Here is a 19,255-nt window from a genome sequence, read left to right as displayed (position 1 = left end):
CCGCGATAGCGTCCTCGTCGCCCAGCCTCCCAGACGGCCCTAATTGCAACACTATCGTACAAATATCCCGCGGATGTGCTCGCTGGCGCGCTAGTCCGCTCGCTACGCATTGTCTCGCATTCTTCCGCCTGCCACGCTCCTTATCAAAATCTCACGCAGTTTTATTTTCAGCGTTAGTTTAATTTACCGTCATATTTGCGAGTTAAGTTAAGAGGGTAATGAAAGTTCACAAAGCTTGCCAACTAAAATAAAAACGATTGTTTTAATCTGAATTACAGAATTTTAGTAATCTTCTTGTTTCTCCGCATTATTAGTAAATGATTATAAATGACCAAATACAAAGTTGTAACAGCTTTTTTCAATATATAGTTAATAAAACAAACAGTATCAGTTTCATGTTTTTAAAAGTAAAAAATAACCACAGCGGCTTCATATTTTACCACACGGCAAAAACTGTGTGGCTACCATCCGGCGAGTTAGAGTCTTATCTTTTTATATTGGAGTTGAAATAATTAGGTGCGTGCGTGTAAGAATACTATCTCGACCACCCAAGTGGACAATCGGCAGACGGACCACAGACCCAAAAAAACAACCTTAGTTAAAAAAAATCAATCTGTTAAAAGCTAATAACAACTATTGGGTTTTTCAATCAAGTTTATGATGCAATAAAATATGATTACTGATTTCCCTACAGGTTTAGCAATGGACTTAAAAAAATTAACATAGTTGAACTCTTATTTAACCGATTACTTGATCTACAATTGTAATTCCTTTTGTGGTCATTAGTTTCAAAATAAGCTACCAACTTTGACCTTTTTGTTAAATTTGAAAATTGTTTGTTGTTCTAGTATTTCTAAACGTTTAGTTACGACGTTGAATGTAAGATTCTGTAATTTATTAACGTCAACAGGAAAGTTAACGCTATTGCAATATCTCGTTACATCACCTTACCTTTTAGTACCGGCTTCGTTCTAAGCTTCAGACAGATTTAATAGTCCTTTTATTTTGCACGGCTCTGTCCACGGGAATGCCATTAAAGTGGGCAGTAACCGCTTATCAAGGAAATTACCAGAGCGACGTGATGATACGACCAGTGCTTGCTTAATTTGTATTATCGTGTGTGACAACGCGCTTTACGACTTTCCACTTTGACAAGATCTCCTCAAATAAATTGTCTTTCCACTTTCATCGGTGCTCGCGGCAAATTATCTATAATTTACAATGATAATAAAGATTTTAGCGTAACTTACTGTGTATAACTTTATCTTTATGAAAAAGAAAGCCTGGCGACTACTCATATCGTGCGGGGCGGTTAAAGATAAATTCAATTTCATTATGTAAACCATCTTTTGACAAAAACTTTCCTGTTGATTCCACTACAGGCTTCCTTTTCTAAAGCTTTAGATAAAACCCCATGTTCCTCTAGTCCGAGCTTAGGCATTAATTAAAATAGTTTTACTTCACATTAAGCTCTTTCTTTAAATAACAATGGGAAAGATGTATCCGAGATACACCACAGAAAAGCTTCATTTCTTTTAAATAACCAAAGAAACTGAAAATTAACAACCGTAACGACTTAAGATATAATTATTAGATCGTCACGGTTAAATATTTCGCAAACGGATTGTTGAGCATCAGTTAGAAGTTCATTTTTACATCACCATAATGTTTGTTCACGTAATGAGGGAAATATAACTATATAGATAACTCCATTGCCAGGCGATTAAAGTCCATAGTTATATTACAGATCTCGGATTCGATTACCAGTTTAGTTGCGTGACTCATTGTAGTATAACATCATGTCACCCTGTTAAAAGGCGTGGGACTGGCTTAAGTGACACCTAGTATAAGTTAACTAGGCTACAAAAATTTCCGTAGCGATGATACAAAGGAAAAAGTTGTATAGAAAGATAAGTTCTAACTGACAATCGTAAATATTTAACTTGACAATGATATATTAGGTAATCATAGAACCGGTCAATTATGTATCGATGATAAAGCGCCTCCCTCTGACATGAGAATAAGCTCATTATATACAGTTAGAGAACTAAAGAGACGGGCGTGGTTTGCGACAAAAAGTATGATGAATTATTGACAAGAGGTAAAGATTTTATTGTTCGTCCATCGCCCCTATGGTTATTGTCCTATACTGCGACCTCAGTGTTGTCGAACTTCCTTATCTGTCAATGATCGACGCATTTATTATCCTTATGCAACATTTTGCTTTTTTTAATATCTATGTTCTTAGTTCGATGGCAGATAAAATGTATGTTATTTAAATGAGGTATTGAATAGTTTTTTTTTTAATTTAACAGTTGAATTTTTCTGTTTATCTACTACATCTTTTGATGAATTTTTTTAATTTTCGAAATTTCATGTAACGCATTCTGTCACAAAAGTGGTTTTCTTGTTGTACTTCTCTTTTAGCAACCATTTTGTCTCATGTAACGTTATTCTAGATGCTAAAAGCAGTCGCCATATGTGGTCTTATGAAGTCATTGCCATATAATCTAAAATTCTCGAAGGGCTGCTGTCGTTTTGTAACAGAATGTTCCTTCCTTTTATTTTAGCATGCGTGTACTTTGTACGCCGAGGCGACCTACACAATAAAACCGGCGTGACACCAACTTGCCAGACTAGATAAACATAAATCTGTGCAAACTCTGTTAACTTTGACGATACAATCGTGGGAAGAGAGACGTTAAACTGCCACATAATTGTTTGAGGTTGTGAATGGTAAGGGAATGCGCGACGTCAACTCGCCAAGTACGTACTAAGAAATAGTTTTCTTTGACCAGACGAGTGTTATATATTTATGTTAATGTCTCCTTGTAAGATAATGTAACAAGTCTAAAAGGTTTTTTTGCGTCGATGTTACTTTTTATTAGGTTCTAATGTTTCTAGTACAAGAACGCTTTGTTTATCTGGTTTAACGATCTCATTGCATTTCCATTGTAAAATGTTGTAATCGGTGTAAAATATTAAAAAAAAAAACTAACTTTATCAGACCCATATGTTATGAAGAAATTTGAAATAAAACTCCCGTTTATTTAGACATTCGTTTAACTAAATTTTTTAACAACTTTCTAGTGTCTTGTTCGTAAGATACGGGTTTCTTACCACGATTGAATTGTTTTAGCTCCCGATATTTGTAAAAACCACGACAGTTTAAAGTTATATTTCTGGTGTCTGTCAATCTGAGGTCAATGAAATAATCAATTTTAATGTTATCAACGACAGTTGGTCAGGGTCAAGATATTTGTATAAAAAAATAATCATAATTCATCCTAGAAACGAATGATACGACGTTTTGTGTTATGACAAATCTAGTAAGATAAGAAGTAAGAAGTAATCGCCTTTAACGGTCACGATTAACTTATGTCTGTGGTCATGTCATGCGTCAGCCGACTACCGTGAAATATTATGCTAGTGTTTAGATCCAGCATTCAATTCTCCAATCTAAACATCAGCGATCACTAGCTAATCGCGATACATGTTTTAAAAAGCAATACGTACTTAAGTTCGACAAGAAAACTTTAAACGTATTTTAAACTTTAAACTTGACACTGGATTTGATTAAGACTTTTTTTTTATATAATGGCAAATTTAATTTCTTTAATCATTGTCATTAAGATATAAACTATACATAAAGTGTTCTTTATGTTAACAATGTATGTGTAAAAATGTATGTATATAATTAGTGCTACAGTATTTTAATATTGAAACCATTTTACAATAAAGTAGCAAGAGAATATTTATAACAGTTAATAATTAACATTTACGTAAAACAGTGAAAGCCTGGAAGCAATACATGCAGGTTAATAGCAATATTCCTTTTAACTGGACTTAGGGCTGCCACCTCTATAAATTTTATAATATTTCTCCAGATTTGCATGTTCATGTTCGGGGCACGGGTTTGAAGTCGATGTCTTCGGTCGAAAGTATTTTATCTGAAAGAAGTTTTTGGGATTACCCGTTTGCCTATGGTGGCCGATTTTTCTTATTATCTTCCACCAATTTGTCGTTTGACTCTGTTACCTGGTCGTTTACGTTTCTTCTAAGTTGCCAACCCTAACTAGATTCCGGTCTCGCCCCTACTGTTGACGTGTGAGCAAGATAAAAACGTTTACCTTTTTAGGTCACAACTTTTGCGAAAGGTCAGTGCACCTGCACCTAAATGTAAATTTAAATAGTTTCTTAAATAATATTATATTCATTTTATGTAACGAGACTTTTTAATTACCACGGCAAAACTTATCTGATTCGATGAATCTAATTATAGGAGTTTTAAATTTAAATAAACAGATAAAGTTACATTGAATAAAATATTTGTGAAATAAGGTTAATAAATATGTTATCATTATTTACCGCGATTAAAATGAGATAACAAAAGTAAATTGTAAAGTATATTTATGGAATAAACTGACAAGCATACCAGTAAATTCCAAACCTTCGAGACAAAAGCAGACAATTTGTCAAGTACTTCTGCTAATTGGCAAAGCGACGATGGTTTGTTTTATTGCTATTCTTACTGTACCGTTATAAGTTTGAGTACTGGTAAAACCAATTTACGAGCGATAAAACTACCTTCCATACGTCACATTCCTATACAAAATGTAATTATATACAGATTTCTATTACATTTGTTCAGATAATAAAAAAATATCAGTGAATCAAGTTTGTGATGCCGTGTCGGGTAGGTGAACGATCGCGTGTAAACATCCGCAAGTGGATCGAGCATGAAACGCATAGGATAGGTGCGAAATTTGGCGTGTAGCCGCTCGCGGGCCCAGTTTCACGTCGTTAATACGATGTACAGAGGCAAACGCCCACGGCTATACGAAGAAGCTCGTGCAATTCAATACGTATCTTTTGTTCTAGCAATGGTTTCCGTGAAGTAATTACAACTTGATGTTTCGAACCGTCCCCACGACAGGCTTCTATGTTATCATATCTAAACACTATACTTTTTATAAAGAGAATGACGTAATGATTTGTATCGATAAATAACAATTTCTTTATTTGTTATATGGCAATAGCAAAACAATAGAAAAATTCTTGCTATTGCATAAAAATACAGCACGAGTAACCATGCGTTTTACCTAATTGCATAATAGCATGTCGCGAGACGCTTCGTTGAACACTACGTTTTCAACGGAAATATGAAGTCTTACAAAAGCTTTTAGTGGACCTTGCAAAGTACAGATACTTATTTCTCGATGTGTCAATTCGTTATTAAAAAAAGTTTTGAATATTTTGATAAAACGATTTAACGCTTAGATAAAAAACTTTAAGCACTTACGGAAAAGAAAGTGTGAGATTCGTGTTAATTTACATTCGTTAACAGTAACAATTTGCGAGATAACGTTTATGGCCTAACATTTTGGACGGATCAAGAGCACCAAATGCCGCTTATCAGCGCATTTCATTGGACCTCATTTACCTAAAATGTCTTCAAAATGTATACCGAGGAAGTTGTCACATTATTAAAACAAATGAATGCAGTTATAGATCGCTATCTCATCAAGACGCGTTTACGCAGTTCAGTAGTTATTAAATTGAAAGAATATAACCACAGATGACTCGTTATCTGCATTTATAGCAATTAAAAGCAGCTAATTGATGCAATCTCTGCAATCGTAGAATGTTCAGTCACAACTACAAGATGGAGTGATTACTTATTATTTATTATTGTCATTCAACCAACATGACTGCTAACCAAGTAGTGATGCCGATTTATTTTCATTGCGCAATTATGCCAACGAATTTTAATATCTACATTGGTATAAATAATAAAGAAAACCTGAAAACTTTTTTAAAACGGCCTTAAAAAAAAGATTTCATATCGCTGAAGTCATGGAAAGAAATGTGCTTACATTTCATTTCATTTTTCATTTAAGGACATTTTCTCACATGACTTCAGCGATCAGCTTCAGCGACGAAATGTCGTCTATGTGGTGTGTTATGATGCTTTAATGCGAATTGAGGGCTTATCACGAATATCCGTGAAAACCTTTTCGTAAACTTGACAAAATTCTTATTAGATTTGTGTAGCGCCCCTAGCGATCGTGAAGTACTTCAACCAGTCTTATACAAATTTTGTCAATGACGTTACGAAAACGTTCTCGCAACTTTCACGTAAACATTCGTGATAAACCCTATGATTCCGAATTCATTCACCCCGCGTTACGCTTGACGCGCAGGCGCTCGGACGGCGCATTGTCTCACACTCCACGCAAAATTACAACGATTCTTTGTTCACTACAATTTACCTACACTGTAACTACAAAACCTTTCTAATGCTTCACCAACACTTAACATTTATTCTAACTATTGACGTCTGGCGAGAACCATTACTTGTTCAATAATATTTACTCTAATATAACTGTTTATTCATGCAAAGCAAAGCCTTTATTCGGAATTTCACACTCAACTAAATCCAAATCGACCGACACGTATTTAAACTTAATAAAAGCTTTCGGAACGCTTTTCAAGAAAAATAAGAATAACGCACTTCCTGTTTCTTGGGCACGAGAAAGAATTTATACTTTCACCCACCGAGGAGACAATTTACAGCACGGATTTGAATCCCAATCGCAACTTTCACGCGATGAAAACGTATAATTTAGAGAATGGCCCATTAAAAATAGATACGTACAAACTTTAAGCAAACAATCGAAGCTTATCGTGCTATAAGTCTCCCCATTGATCTTTGCCGGCTATTGAGGTAGTTTACAAATGATAATGCATAAAAATTCACTTTTACCTGCACCTAGTTTAAGAAAGAAAGCTTGATTCATTTGTTCTCCATTGTTTTGTATGACAATGATAATTTTTGTTTGCAATGTTTCATATTTCCTATTTGGAAGACCTGTATTTTTATTTTCTGAATAAAATCGACTTCATGTAGAGACCAAACGTTTGTTTAGAAAAATAACTTTAACACTATTATTCGCCACATTTAATCTTTAGTAACCTCCTATTTATAAACAAAGTCTGTAAATGGCTTTATGAAATGGTCAATTTGTATGAACTGTAACACTCAGCCGGTTATAACATTATTACTACGATCATTAGTTACGCAAAGATTCGACGTCGTCCATTGGAGATGGTGCGTTAGCAGTAAATAATTTCATGACAAATGAAGTCATTATTCATTAAAGTAATCCAGCATATTAGCGCGTTAATAGTGCGGGCTAAAACGAGCTGCCCTATCAATTACTTAACACCTAACCCGTAGCCCGATACCGTCATTATAAACACATTAAAGATTGTGTTTGCACGCAATAAAGGCATTACTACAATCTTTAACACGGTCACAACACTTCTCGAACGCCCAATTTCGTTCTTTTTTTACCGCACACTCTTATTCTTGCCCAGTGAATTTCGAGCGTGCGAAAATTGTATCTAAACGATGCGATCCGACACTCCAGCCGTTGCTACGTTGCGTATTTGATAATTGAATATACAGTTTTCAATTTAAGCACCCGTAATCGATATACGCCTTGACGGAAGTGACTTGACGTTTACTCGCTTGTCGCGTGCGCTCGGAATTCACTCAATCATTTCGATGAATTATTTCACACTTCACAATACAACACTTTTAAAATCATCAGTTATTTTAAGAAAGCATAATTGACACATTGTTTAATACAGTATCTACCATTATTGTTTTTCGTAATTAGAAATTATATTAATTATATATTTTCGTTACCTTTTGATATAAACTTTCTGTTGGCATATTACATGTTTTAATATTTGCAACGTACTACAATACAAAATGCGAAATTCTATCTGTACTAGACAAATGTATGATCACTTTAGTAGAAGTTAACATCATGTAGTCAGTATAAATGTGATAAATTAAAGAAAACTAATTATAATCGTCTCAGGAGGTTGCGGTTACGTGCTTGAACAACACTCCTGGATATTGCATTAGCACCTTCCACGTTCCGCACGCACGCACCAATATCTAAGTAATAAATTCATTTACAGCATGATTTAAAAAAAATATGATTTAAAAATATTTCAAAACGTTATTACGAACTACATCAAAATATTTAAAAACACAGCAGTTCGTTACACGGCCATTTCACTAATTAAGTAACCGTTCTTTACGTAACTACTAACGGTTTTAGTTAAAGTCTTTTAATTACCCGTTAATTCATGAGTGTAAAGTTTTACGAGCTCTGCAATGAAACTTTAGAGCTGTCTCTCTTAAACACTGAATATATTTAAACGGACATAATAACGTTTACGTTTAAAGTACTAATACTAGTACATTAATAAAAAATTTAAGAATACTTATCAGTACTCCATTATAAGAAGCAGGTACTATATTCAGTTATTTAGAACAGAAATAAATGATAATGTTTTTATTAAAGCCATTGACAACGATATTTGAATACACTTATTTTTAATCTGTTTAGGAAATTAAAGTAATTCCTGCCTTTTACTTGACTATGACAAAAAAAAAAGGAAAATGTTTATGATCTTACATTATAGTAAAAAATTAACGAGAAGTAAATCTAAATGTGAAAATTATTAGTTTTGTAATATTTTAACCTAAAGTTGAAATTATTTAGCTTCATGTGATGTTTATTTGTACTTTTTTCTTTAAAAATATCGCGGCTAAACTCGAGTATAATTTTCATTTGCATGGAATGCGTACATTATTTTAATCTGAATGCAATAAAATATTCAACAATTACAACTTTCACAAATACTTGATCACCGTTACTGATTGAGTTTAATTTAAAGATTTGCCATAAAGCTCTCAAACACTTTTGCATATTATATTATTTTTCTTGTAAATACTACTGAAATGAAAACATAAAAATGCCAACACGATTTTATCGGAATTACGTATTTTAAATTGCGACATCCATAAAGTTTGCAGCATGCTACTTGTACATACTTTATGATTTTATTTAGCTCCTTTTCTTTAATGTTGATTTTCAATGAACACGCAATAAACTACATTACATTATAATATTTACTTTTTCATGAAGCTCCACTAATAAAGCTATAGATAGGGGTGTTTCATCGTCACTTGTAATTGCGCCTTTAACCTGAATACAATCTAGGAGCCGACGTAGATGATACAATGTTATTATTTTATCGTGCATTTAGAGCGCCGCTGAGCGAACAATTTAAACCATTACCATAGTTTGAAGATAACATTCAATATCAAATGCGACGTAACCACGCGACTCAAACAGTTTAAACGTGAGAACGCCGGCAGCGGCAAGTGCGATGTGTTACTTCGCTTTTGAGGTCGATTGCTCGTTAGTTCTTTATATTTGTTCTCAAAATTTGATTACGGATAACAAACGAAGCTCCGTTTGTTTAATGAAGGAATATAGTGCACTTCGATCATTCGTCTCGATAATTTACGCACATTTCACTTTCATACTTTAAAAGTCGGTTTAGTTATCTCCTTTAATTAGTAAGTCTTTTTCCTTTAATTGCCTCTTGTGAATTTGTTTTCTCTGCTGTAATTCCCTTGTTGGTTACATTTGTACTTTCGCTTATGTTATGTCTATTTGTTACACTAGTTGATAAAAGTATTATCATTGCTTGGAATAAAATAATATTCGTCATGGGAGTCGACTTCTCCTGGTCACGAAATAATCTCAGAGAGAAATAAAACCTTAACAGTTATTTTTTGTATTAACTTAGCCCATCCAGCAACTTTTATTAAGTTATAAAATCGCGGAGTTTCATTATTTATTCCAAGACTCATTATTTAAGTAATGTGTAATAAAGTTAAAACCCGGCAATGTTGATTAAGTTGTTTTATCGAAAACGGTGAGGTTGACTGAGTGGGTATAGTCGGGTCTTTTAGCTCGCTTACATCCTGCGCAGATTACAACCTTTGTTAGCAAACGGAAGATGTTGGCTCAACAAGTTCGTTACGGCCAACATAACATGAATCATCAATCAGTTTTATAGCGATTGCATTTAAAAGTGCTGAGAACTTGGCTTTACGTTCATCCATCTCTCGATAATAAGCGCGGGAAAATATTAATTCTTCGAGATCTTCATCGAGACCTCTATGATTCATCATATCTTTGAATGTTATTGCTAATATGGCATTTTTCAGTTTCTTCTTCCAACTTAATGAGGTAATAGTAAAATTGTTTGGAATAATTAAAGCCATATCAGTTTAAAATACAGCATTTTTTAAGACTAGGATTTAACTGCATTTAATCTGTTTTCGTTTGAGATATCCACATTATTGTTGGTAACTTGTCTGGCGTTTTCGGTTTTATGAATAAGAGCGGCGTCCGACATCAAATACCGAAGAACATCAAATCGCAATCAGTTTTATAGCAACTAAATAATAACATCTTTGGACATACAATACAATTAAATTGATTTATACCCGAATCAAATTAATTAGAATAAGGGAACATTTAAAATTTTCATAAAACTGAGTTGTAAGAAGTTCACGGTTCCAGTATGTGTTACTTGAGTTTCCACTTAAGAATACACATATCAGATATCCACCAATCTGGTACCAAATTTACTGTACTTAATAAAGTAATACTAGACCATGTTCAATAATCAGATAATGTAAGTAATAAAGTTTGTTTTAAATACAAGTGATCATTACAATAAAATCAAATTGTTCATAATCGATGTTTTCATCGTAAACTTTCGCCATACCAATAAATAGATAACTTACTAATGGATTCAATTACAATTGCATTTTTATTTTGCAACGGTACTGCATTGAAGTAGGTCTTTAACGTTTATTTTTATTTTAACTTCGGCTCTTCATTGGAAAGATTAACAGCTCCTTTCTACTGATCCATAATATGTGTGTCAACAAGATTATCATTAACTGTTAAGCAATTAAATCAAGCCCAATTGAAATGCCATTCTGAAAGTAGGCTCCTGGGACTGACGGGTGGGCGAATACGAGTCGTTTTGCTTAAAAATGCACTGTTCAGGTTTTTTAAATACACGCAAAATATTTCCGTCAATTATTTCTTCATCAACTTGCCTGATCTTTTTTGCTAGTAATTATTTAGTCAATTTATAGTATCTTTAAGAATCCAATTATTACTATAATCTTATTTTTTCTATAAATTTTCAAACGTTTCTAAAATTATGCAATAAATATTTAAATACTTTCTAAACATTTTTTTGAATGAACTTACTTATTTGTAAACTGTTGTAACTCCGAATAACAATATAAGATTACTATGTAAGTTCCAACGTAACTTTACCGTGTAATTAACCAAAGAATGACATTAAAATGACCTATGCATTGTATGTAATGACTTAATTCCGCAGTAATTTTTGAGAAAATTCGCACGCAGTACAACGACCCTAATTTTTATCAAGTATTCGAAAATGATGGAAACGTATTTATCATGGAAATTAATAAAATATGTTTTCAACACACCGTCTACTTAATATGCGATCGATTAATTTTGTTAAAAATAACAGTGTCCGTGGAATACAAGCCTGCCATTTGTAATTCACTTGACGAATTTGATCACGTTTGTTTTACAAATTATATTCGCAATTCAAATTGTCAGGTAAAGTAACTGCGTTACTTTTATATTATTAATCTTTGCTACTTGGGACTTGTTTTAAATAAAAAAAAATCCGTTCTTTTTTATTAATGTCTTATGTGTTGAGCTATTATTCAATGCATACCTTTTTTAACAAGCAACAAAGCTAAATGAGTGGTACTTAAAACAATTATCATTAATTATTAGTATGAATTAAAAGCTTTTACAAAAACGTCTTTAGTCAGGTGGTATGGTGCACAAATAACGAAAAAGTGACAATGAAATTTGTATTTTCTGTACCGGAAATCATAAACGAATGTTTATATGGCCCGACCAGAAATATGAAACCCACAACATTACGGAAATATGGAACTAATTTCTAAGCGCCGTTGGAAAGCCATGTAATAAAGAAGCTGGTTGAAGTACATCCAGTCCGAAATTATATATTCTTGGTTAGGCTATAATTAAACATGATTGAGTATGCGTTATAACCTAGGAAACACAAAAAGAGCTTATTAACACTAAACGTTTCTGATCTATGTTCCTTGTTTTAAAGTAATAAATATATGTTGAAGAAGGTACTTAAGTTGTGTGTATAATTGATAAATAACGTATTTATGACCAACGTGCCGCTACTTGAATCGTTAATGAGAGAATGCAATGGAAATCCACTAGATTTATTAGGAGTGTACTGTTTTGCGTGAAACACTAACTTTATTTATATATTCTAACAGTATTTCCAGATATTCAAATTCATAGCGCATAGATAAGCGATACGAATACTATTGTGGAAGGGGCTCTGCTCTTTTCAACAATTTATCGTAAGGCATTTTAAATATTTATATTAAAAGTGATAAATGCTGTAATTAATTGTCCTTTGTGATTTATTAAAGTAACTAATATTATTCTTGCTCCTTGGAAATTTTAATTTTTGATTAATTAAACTGTGGTGCTCAATATGAATATTCATATTGAGAATTCAAATATTCATATTGAGAGTTTTTGTAATAACTGAAAATGTTCAAAGGCCATTAGGTTAAATATTAGAGGTGTAATGTGTTTAAACGATATATGAGTTTTTAACAGAAAGTGGACGTGAACACACCTTAGATGTTGGTAGTGATTAATGCTCGAAGGTAAACATTCTCAATGAGGTTATTACAAAACAAAACGCACAAACTGCTATCAAATACAAGATCGCAACAAAAGCAGCCGAGGATAATGATGGTATTGTAACAGTAATAAATACGCCCGCGGCAACGTACGACGCTTGTCGTCCTAAAATCAGCATTAAAGTCAAATTAGTGAACGAGACGGTCCGTGCTCGGAGCGCACACATAACGTTTTTATATGGTCTCATTGTGTCGCCGGGTCCATTCATTTGTAATCTAAACCCGGTAGAGATGCGATGGCGGTTTATATTAGCTCGTTAGAGTGGTGGCCCTTGTCCGGATGATATCGCCCTACCCCCCTCAATTAGTGCGGACGTTCTATAGCCGCAATAACCCTAAACAGTGCATATACGCCCCACATTCGTGACGCAGGGTTCGAACTAAACGAGTGTACTCTTAATTAGCCGCCATACTATAAATTTTAAAAGCGATGATAAGGTCCCGTTGGGCACTCACTGAAACACTGCGCACTTCCTAGTGGCGCCTCGCGGAATTACTTAAATAATTCCCATGTTATATCGTGATTATACCGAAGCATTTCAGGTGAAAGATTTTATTTCAATATATTACTTTATCATAGCCATTAATAACAAAGTTCTTGTAATTTCCGATTTGTGAGAGCTTTTTCTCAATAAAATTTTATTCTGATGGTTCGAGCTGTTACATTTAAAATATTTATAACATATTGTACTGCAATGTTGATGAAACTTCACAATGATATTTATATGGAAATTAAATTATTGTTTTTGGTGTTGTAAGTATTACTATACCATGAAATGTTCATGAAACGAACAGGGCTAGAAAGTCTCTTTTTATGTAACAAATGCCATTTTAGCTAGACCAGTAGTCGATAAAAATTGTGCAGTGAGCGGGCATGTAATTTATGTAGCATACGAGCTCGGGCAAGTGCGGAGCGGTATTTGCACGCGCGTCTGTCGTCTCCCTAGCCTTTGTTTATGTTACTGTTCATTGTACGCAAATGGAATGAGAGTCGTTGGCCAGACCTGATAACGGAGCATTTTGCTGGTAATTAAGAACGTCGAGAGAAGGTCAGACGTCGAGTTGCCACCCGAGCTAAGGGGACATTCCACTGTGTTCGGCATCTCACGGCACGCGTCATGTTTACCTGGTAAACATTCAATGTATCTTACTGTACTGTACAATACACGTAAAGTTTAATTATTTCTGCAAACTCGAGCTTGTTCCTCAACTTTGAAACGTTGGAACTTATATTCATAGTCGGTTTTAACCAAGAACTACAAATTGCTCTTTACACGTTAAATCGTAATAAAAATATTTTTATTCCTTAAGCCAAATGATTACCAAGTCTTCTTTTAATTTATTGGTTATTTTATCACTTGAAAATATCGAGCACATTAAGTGTAACTTTTATTATTAACTATTAACCTTAATCGGTGGTAATTTGTTACTGACGCCGTCATAAATATGCATTCAAATCAGCAGACGCTAATTTTCGTTTTTGGTAATAAATCGATATTAAATATTTGCAAAAAAGAGGAAATCTGATTAACAACCTTGTGTACCTGTATGAGCTTATCACGTCCCATGTACCGTTGACGGAAATCCTGCCTCATTCAGATGAATTTATTATATGAGTCAAGTTTCACGTGTCGAGGGAAATGCCCTTGTGTAATTTCTGTCACCGTAACAACCAAAGGCCGCGTGCATTAAGTCTCGACGCCGGCTTAGTGTCCAACACGACATGTCCGCTGATTAAATTAATAGACTCTTTGAATGCAAATACGCGGCACGTAATGAGACAATTCGTGAGGCGTCCGTGGCTTACCGTTGAGTGAGGAGATCACGATGCCGTGTACCTGCCACAATAATCGTTCATCGTGGAAGTCGGGAGCCGCGAGCCCAGTGTAAATGGCTATCAATGTTGACTGCCGGTAGTTCACGTACCATTGTATTACTAAACTTCTCTTTTTAACCCCAATCTGAGACGAATTTCTCTCGTTTAATGGACAAATTTCGATGCGCTACTATTTTTTATTTATTTCCCACAATCATTGACATCCCATAGATAATTAAATGTCTTGCTTCCTGAGTTTTTGAACATTTTTTGTCCCGTGTTAACAAGCTTCCTTTATCATCAACAAGATATACATCAGTGCCTTACTCTAGTAATTTTTCACCGCTACGCAATATCATATTTTTTTTCTACACAAAGACTTCAATGGAAATATAGTTTTTTTTTTAATTCAGCGATAATTTAATTTCGTATTAAAAATGATTCACACCGTCAACTTCATTAACATTTTGTCTGAGCTAAAAATAATATAGGTACTCTCAGATACTTAATCGTTCATGATTCCTTACAATACATATTTTTTAATAAATATAATTGGCATCGTGAGAAACTTATACGGACTTATTTATTTGGTGTCCCAAATATCAAATAAATTATTTTTAACGTTCATGTCCCAGATACCTTGTTGTAATTTTTTCTTATTAATCATTAAATAAAAGTACATTTTTAGGTTGATGAACAATTTACCGAACTTAGGCTGTTTCCAAAATATTTATCTAAAAATAATAACGGATTGTGTCTTTTAAAACTAAAGGAATGTTATTGTTTCAGCACACACTAACTGGTCATAGCGGCAAAGTGATGGCAGCTAAGTTTCTAGAAGAACCCACCAAAGTAATTACCGGCAGCCATGATCGAACGTTAAAAATTTGGGATCTCAGAAGTAGAATGTGTAAGTACAACATATTACGTCTCTAACTAATGCATGAGGAATTACACGGTTGTTTTATTGTCATAGTTGAAGAAATAGCTCATAATGAATGTTTAGCTTGATTCTGCGAATCATCCGTAGTTATTACTATACAAGTAATTTTTAGTTGTAAAATGCGCTAGTCCTAGTCTAACTGCTGGTAAATACAGCGATATTAAACTAATAAAAGAATAGATCGTTTCAGAAATATATCTCTAACCAATTAACCATGTGATTATATCTTTCCCCGTAAGAATTAAAATAACTACTAAAATTGTATGCATAAAATAAAATTATAGAGATACGATCGCGTATACGAAGTTGCTTCCTTATCATTTTATAGAACGTTCTAAGCATGTGGTGGAATTAAAAAAAGCTCGTTTAAACATAATTATTTTTATAATATCGAAACATATCACGCTTTTAACTTAAAGAAGCTAATATAATAACATTTTACGTAGATTTTTTGATAGTTTGCGATCGAATTTATGAAGACGTACCCTTAGTAATCTCCCTGTACTGTGAGAATTAAATATATGATGGATGTCGTATCATGCAGACGTTCAATTGATTATTCATTTCAAGACTTCAATTTCAAGTTATGTTAAAGAATCCTTGACTTTTTAAATAAAGATTTCCTAAGGATTTTAGCAATATTACCATTTAGTGTGCAATAAAGACAACTAAAGACGACGACTACGACTAACTTTGTTAAATATTGTTTTTTTGTGTACAAAGTTAAAATCAATCTAATACAGTGATTATATTATTACCGTCTGTTTTCAATCCCAGCGAGAAAAATGACATTTCAAGTGTTGCCGGCCTTTTAGACTTCTCAGATAGTTATGAGCCTAGATGTGAGACTACCGGAAAAGCGTGAATGAAATTATTTCTGTTCTCGTCTACTTAATTAGTTATTGTGAAATGTTGTAAAAATTCTTTAAAATATAATGTTCGAAAAAAGTTACATATGACCAACTACAATTGCAGAATATATTTTATTATTAGTAGCTAATTATAAATGATGAAACTAGTCATAGGTGTTCACTAAATCTTAAAAATTGAGTTTTTTTGGTCATTTTAAACATTGAATGTTACGATTTACAAAACTGGTATCACAAGTACAACACTGCACAGAAAATGCTGACAACATTATTTTAAAATTTGACATTTGCATTTGTCAAGTTACTCGCTGCGATTAAAACAGGGTTTACTAATGTAGCTTAAATGTACGCAAGTCTATGAAGATTCTAGCCGCCTGCTAATGAGGTATTTCTAACTTATTACCATATTTTTCTAACATTAATAACAAATATACTCTAGGTACAGAAACAAAATTCGCGGGGTCGTCATGCAACGATCTCGTGACGTCAGACGGTGCGGGCTCCACCATCATATCGGGACATTTCGACAAACGGATAAGATTTTGGGACATACGCACAGAGATGTCAGCCAATCATATCGTACTACAAGGGAAAGTCACATCTTTGGATCTCAGTAGAGGTAAGAAATTTATCTCATAGCATTTTCAAGTTAAATTCATTACCCCTGTATCCATACTGCACACTTGCTGACATCATACAGATCATACTATAGTTTAATACTGTTTTCCTTACAAAGCATTCTATATCAACATTCATAAATTTCTTGTTTTAAAACCCTAAAGTCATGTTGGTATATTTAGCCGTAGTACTGATCTACGAAATAAGAAACTACAAAGGCATGTAACTAACTGTTACCAACAACAAAACAGACCATTATTTATTTGTAATAGTTTTCATTACCACTCCCATGTTGTTTGCGAAACAAGCGTATTGAAATTCTTGAAAGTGGCTTCGAGCTTGTTAATTTCCGTTGTTCCCAAAACTAATATTCAAAGAAAATTGAATGCACAGCATATCTATTAGTATCGGTATTCGTGCCAGCACAACAAGGTGACGGGTGTACGATGCCCATTTCCGTTACGCGTGTCTCGATCAATCCCTTTTTTGTCAGTAACGGTCCGGCGCACGAAACGGCCAGATTGATACCTTCAATCGATCGCAGCGTCGGGACTCGCTACCTCGACGAACTGATTGAATCACGTCGATTTTGTCGCCACCGAGCGCCGGGCCCGCCGACGAATGAATAGGGAGCCCGTTCACAGTTACACGTCACGCTCGATCCGAACCCATCAATACTATCCATTACGAGGATTCTTTAGTAATCGGACGGATCGCGATTGCCTCTGCCCAGCGTGAAATCCTATCTCTTCGCTAGTTGCTCGCCCGCCGACATATTTAAATCTCGACAGATAATGGTGGGAACATATCTTCAGGTTATTGTCTAACCCCGCCTCGGATACAGTACGAATGGCCGACCTCTAACGAGACCATGATGCCTCCGTGTTCTCAATACCCACATAATTTAATAAAATACCATTATATTGTACGATCATGGTAATGGCAAAAGCATTTTACCTTATATCGTCAAAGGTTAAATCTTTCTACGAGCATTGGGAACTAGGCAATGTAATAATAAGACGGGGGCCGGGTCAGTAACGTACCGCCGAGACAAATCACCAGATTCGGTTCCGTATAATTTTGCAATCTTTTATCCATCTTAATCGTTAATAATTTTAAGTGACCATTATTCAGCGTATAAATTTACGTTATGACGGTCTGGTTTCAAATAACCGATAAGTCTTATATGCAAAATTATATCTTTTTTCATAAAACAACGGACATCTTTATTAGAAAGATTAATCTAGTAAATTATGAAACCGGCGGCTGGTTTTTATAGCTATAAAATGTGTGATATTTTCAGTTCCAGTTAATTTCTAAATGTTGTTGATTTGTCCAAGTTGAAAATTTCGCATATTGCCTGACCTGAAATAGGTCTGAAATTGAATGGTCTAACTAGTTAAATATAGTAGTTGAAAATCATGGGCTTATACGGCAATGGGTTTGCCACCTGCCATTACTAAATTGGACTTAAACTCTCAGGAAAAGTTGTTTAGGACAACCCTACATTGTTTTTGCTGACACACTGAATACTTCATTAGTACATTAATGTCAGACCATGCTTATTTTACTTACTTCTTACTGTTAAAGTAATAGAATAAGATGATGCAGATTTTGTTATTTTTCGATATGTTCATCCGACCACCGATACCCATCAGGAATTGCAATTATACTAAAGGTTAAAAGGAGATGAAATATGATTAAAACACCAACGTAAATAACTCTATCTGACATCTTCATTCTATGAGATTCTCGGACGAGTCACTTTTCTCAGCTACTAGCTAACTATTAACTTTGTGCACGTTTTCTGTAATCAGACATCAACGGCTACTGCCTTGATGCCTTGCTGTTTATATGTTGCACACTTATTTGTAATAATATAAATAGCTAGGTTTTGCTCGCGACTCCGTCCATGTGGAATTAAAAAAAAAATTAGCTTATGTGTTCTTTCAGACTATCCTCTACATCTATGCCAAATTTCATTGAGATTAGTTTAGCAGTTTAGGCTACAAACTCTAACAATCCATCTACTATCGCATTCATTATATTACTAAGATAATCTGCTCCTTTGTGTCTTTTAAATGTTACTTTTTTAATATAATATTCCTTTGTTTCAGATAGTAATTATTTACTAGCATGCGTTAGAGACGACACGATACAGTTAATAGATCTCCGGATGAACACCATAGTGCGATCGTTCAGGTATTGTTGAATTCCGTTTAAAATTTAATTAACTATATAAATCTGATTCATTAATTAATTGGGCCTTGTCATCGGGTAGCCTTAATTAAATCAATCAAAAATGATTT

The 19,255-nt window shown here is 34.0% G+C and overlaps 1 protein-coding gene across 3 annotated transcripts in view; it reads left to right on the top strand.

Moving 5' to 3' along the window:
* Positions 1-19,255, top strand: part of LOC106104199 (autophagy-related protein 16-1) — a 121,740-nt gene that overhangs the window by 83,057 nt on the left and 19,428 nt on the right. For all 3 annotated transcript variants that reach the window (XM_013284161.1, XM_013284160.1, XM_013284163.1), the window contains 3 exons: positions 15,306-15,426; positions 16,768-16,947; positions 19,064-19,148. In XM_013284161.1, the coding sequence (XP_013139615.1) occupies positions 15,306-15,426; positions 16,768-16,947; positions 19,064-19,148 (386 nt within the window). The remainder of the gene's footprint in view (positions 1-15,305; positions 15,427-16,767; positions 16,948-19,063; positions 19,149-19,255) is intronic.

Source organism: Papilio polytes, unplaced genomic scaffold (assembly GCF_000836215.1).
Source record: "Papilio polytes unplaced genomic scaffold, Ppol_1.0 DF823691.1, whole genome shotgun sequence".
NCBI classification, from domain to species: Eukaryota; Metazoa; Arthropoda; class Insecta; order Lepidoptera; family Papilionidae; genus Papilio; species Papilio polytes.
This window is presented reverse-complemented; position numbering and strand designations above follow the sequence as displayed.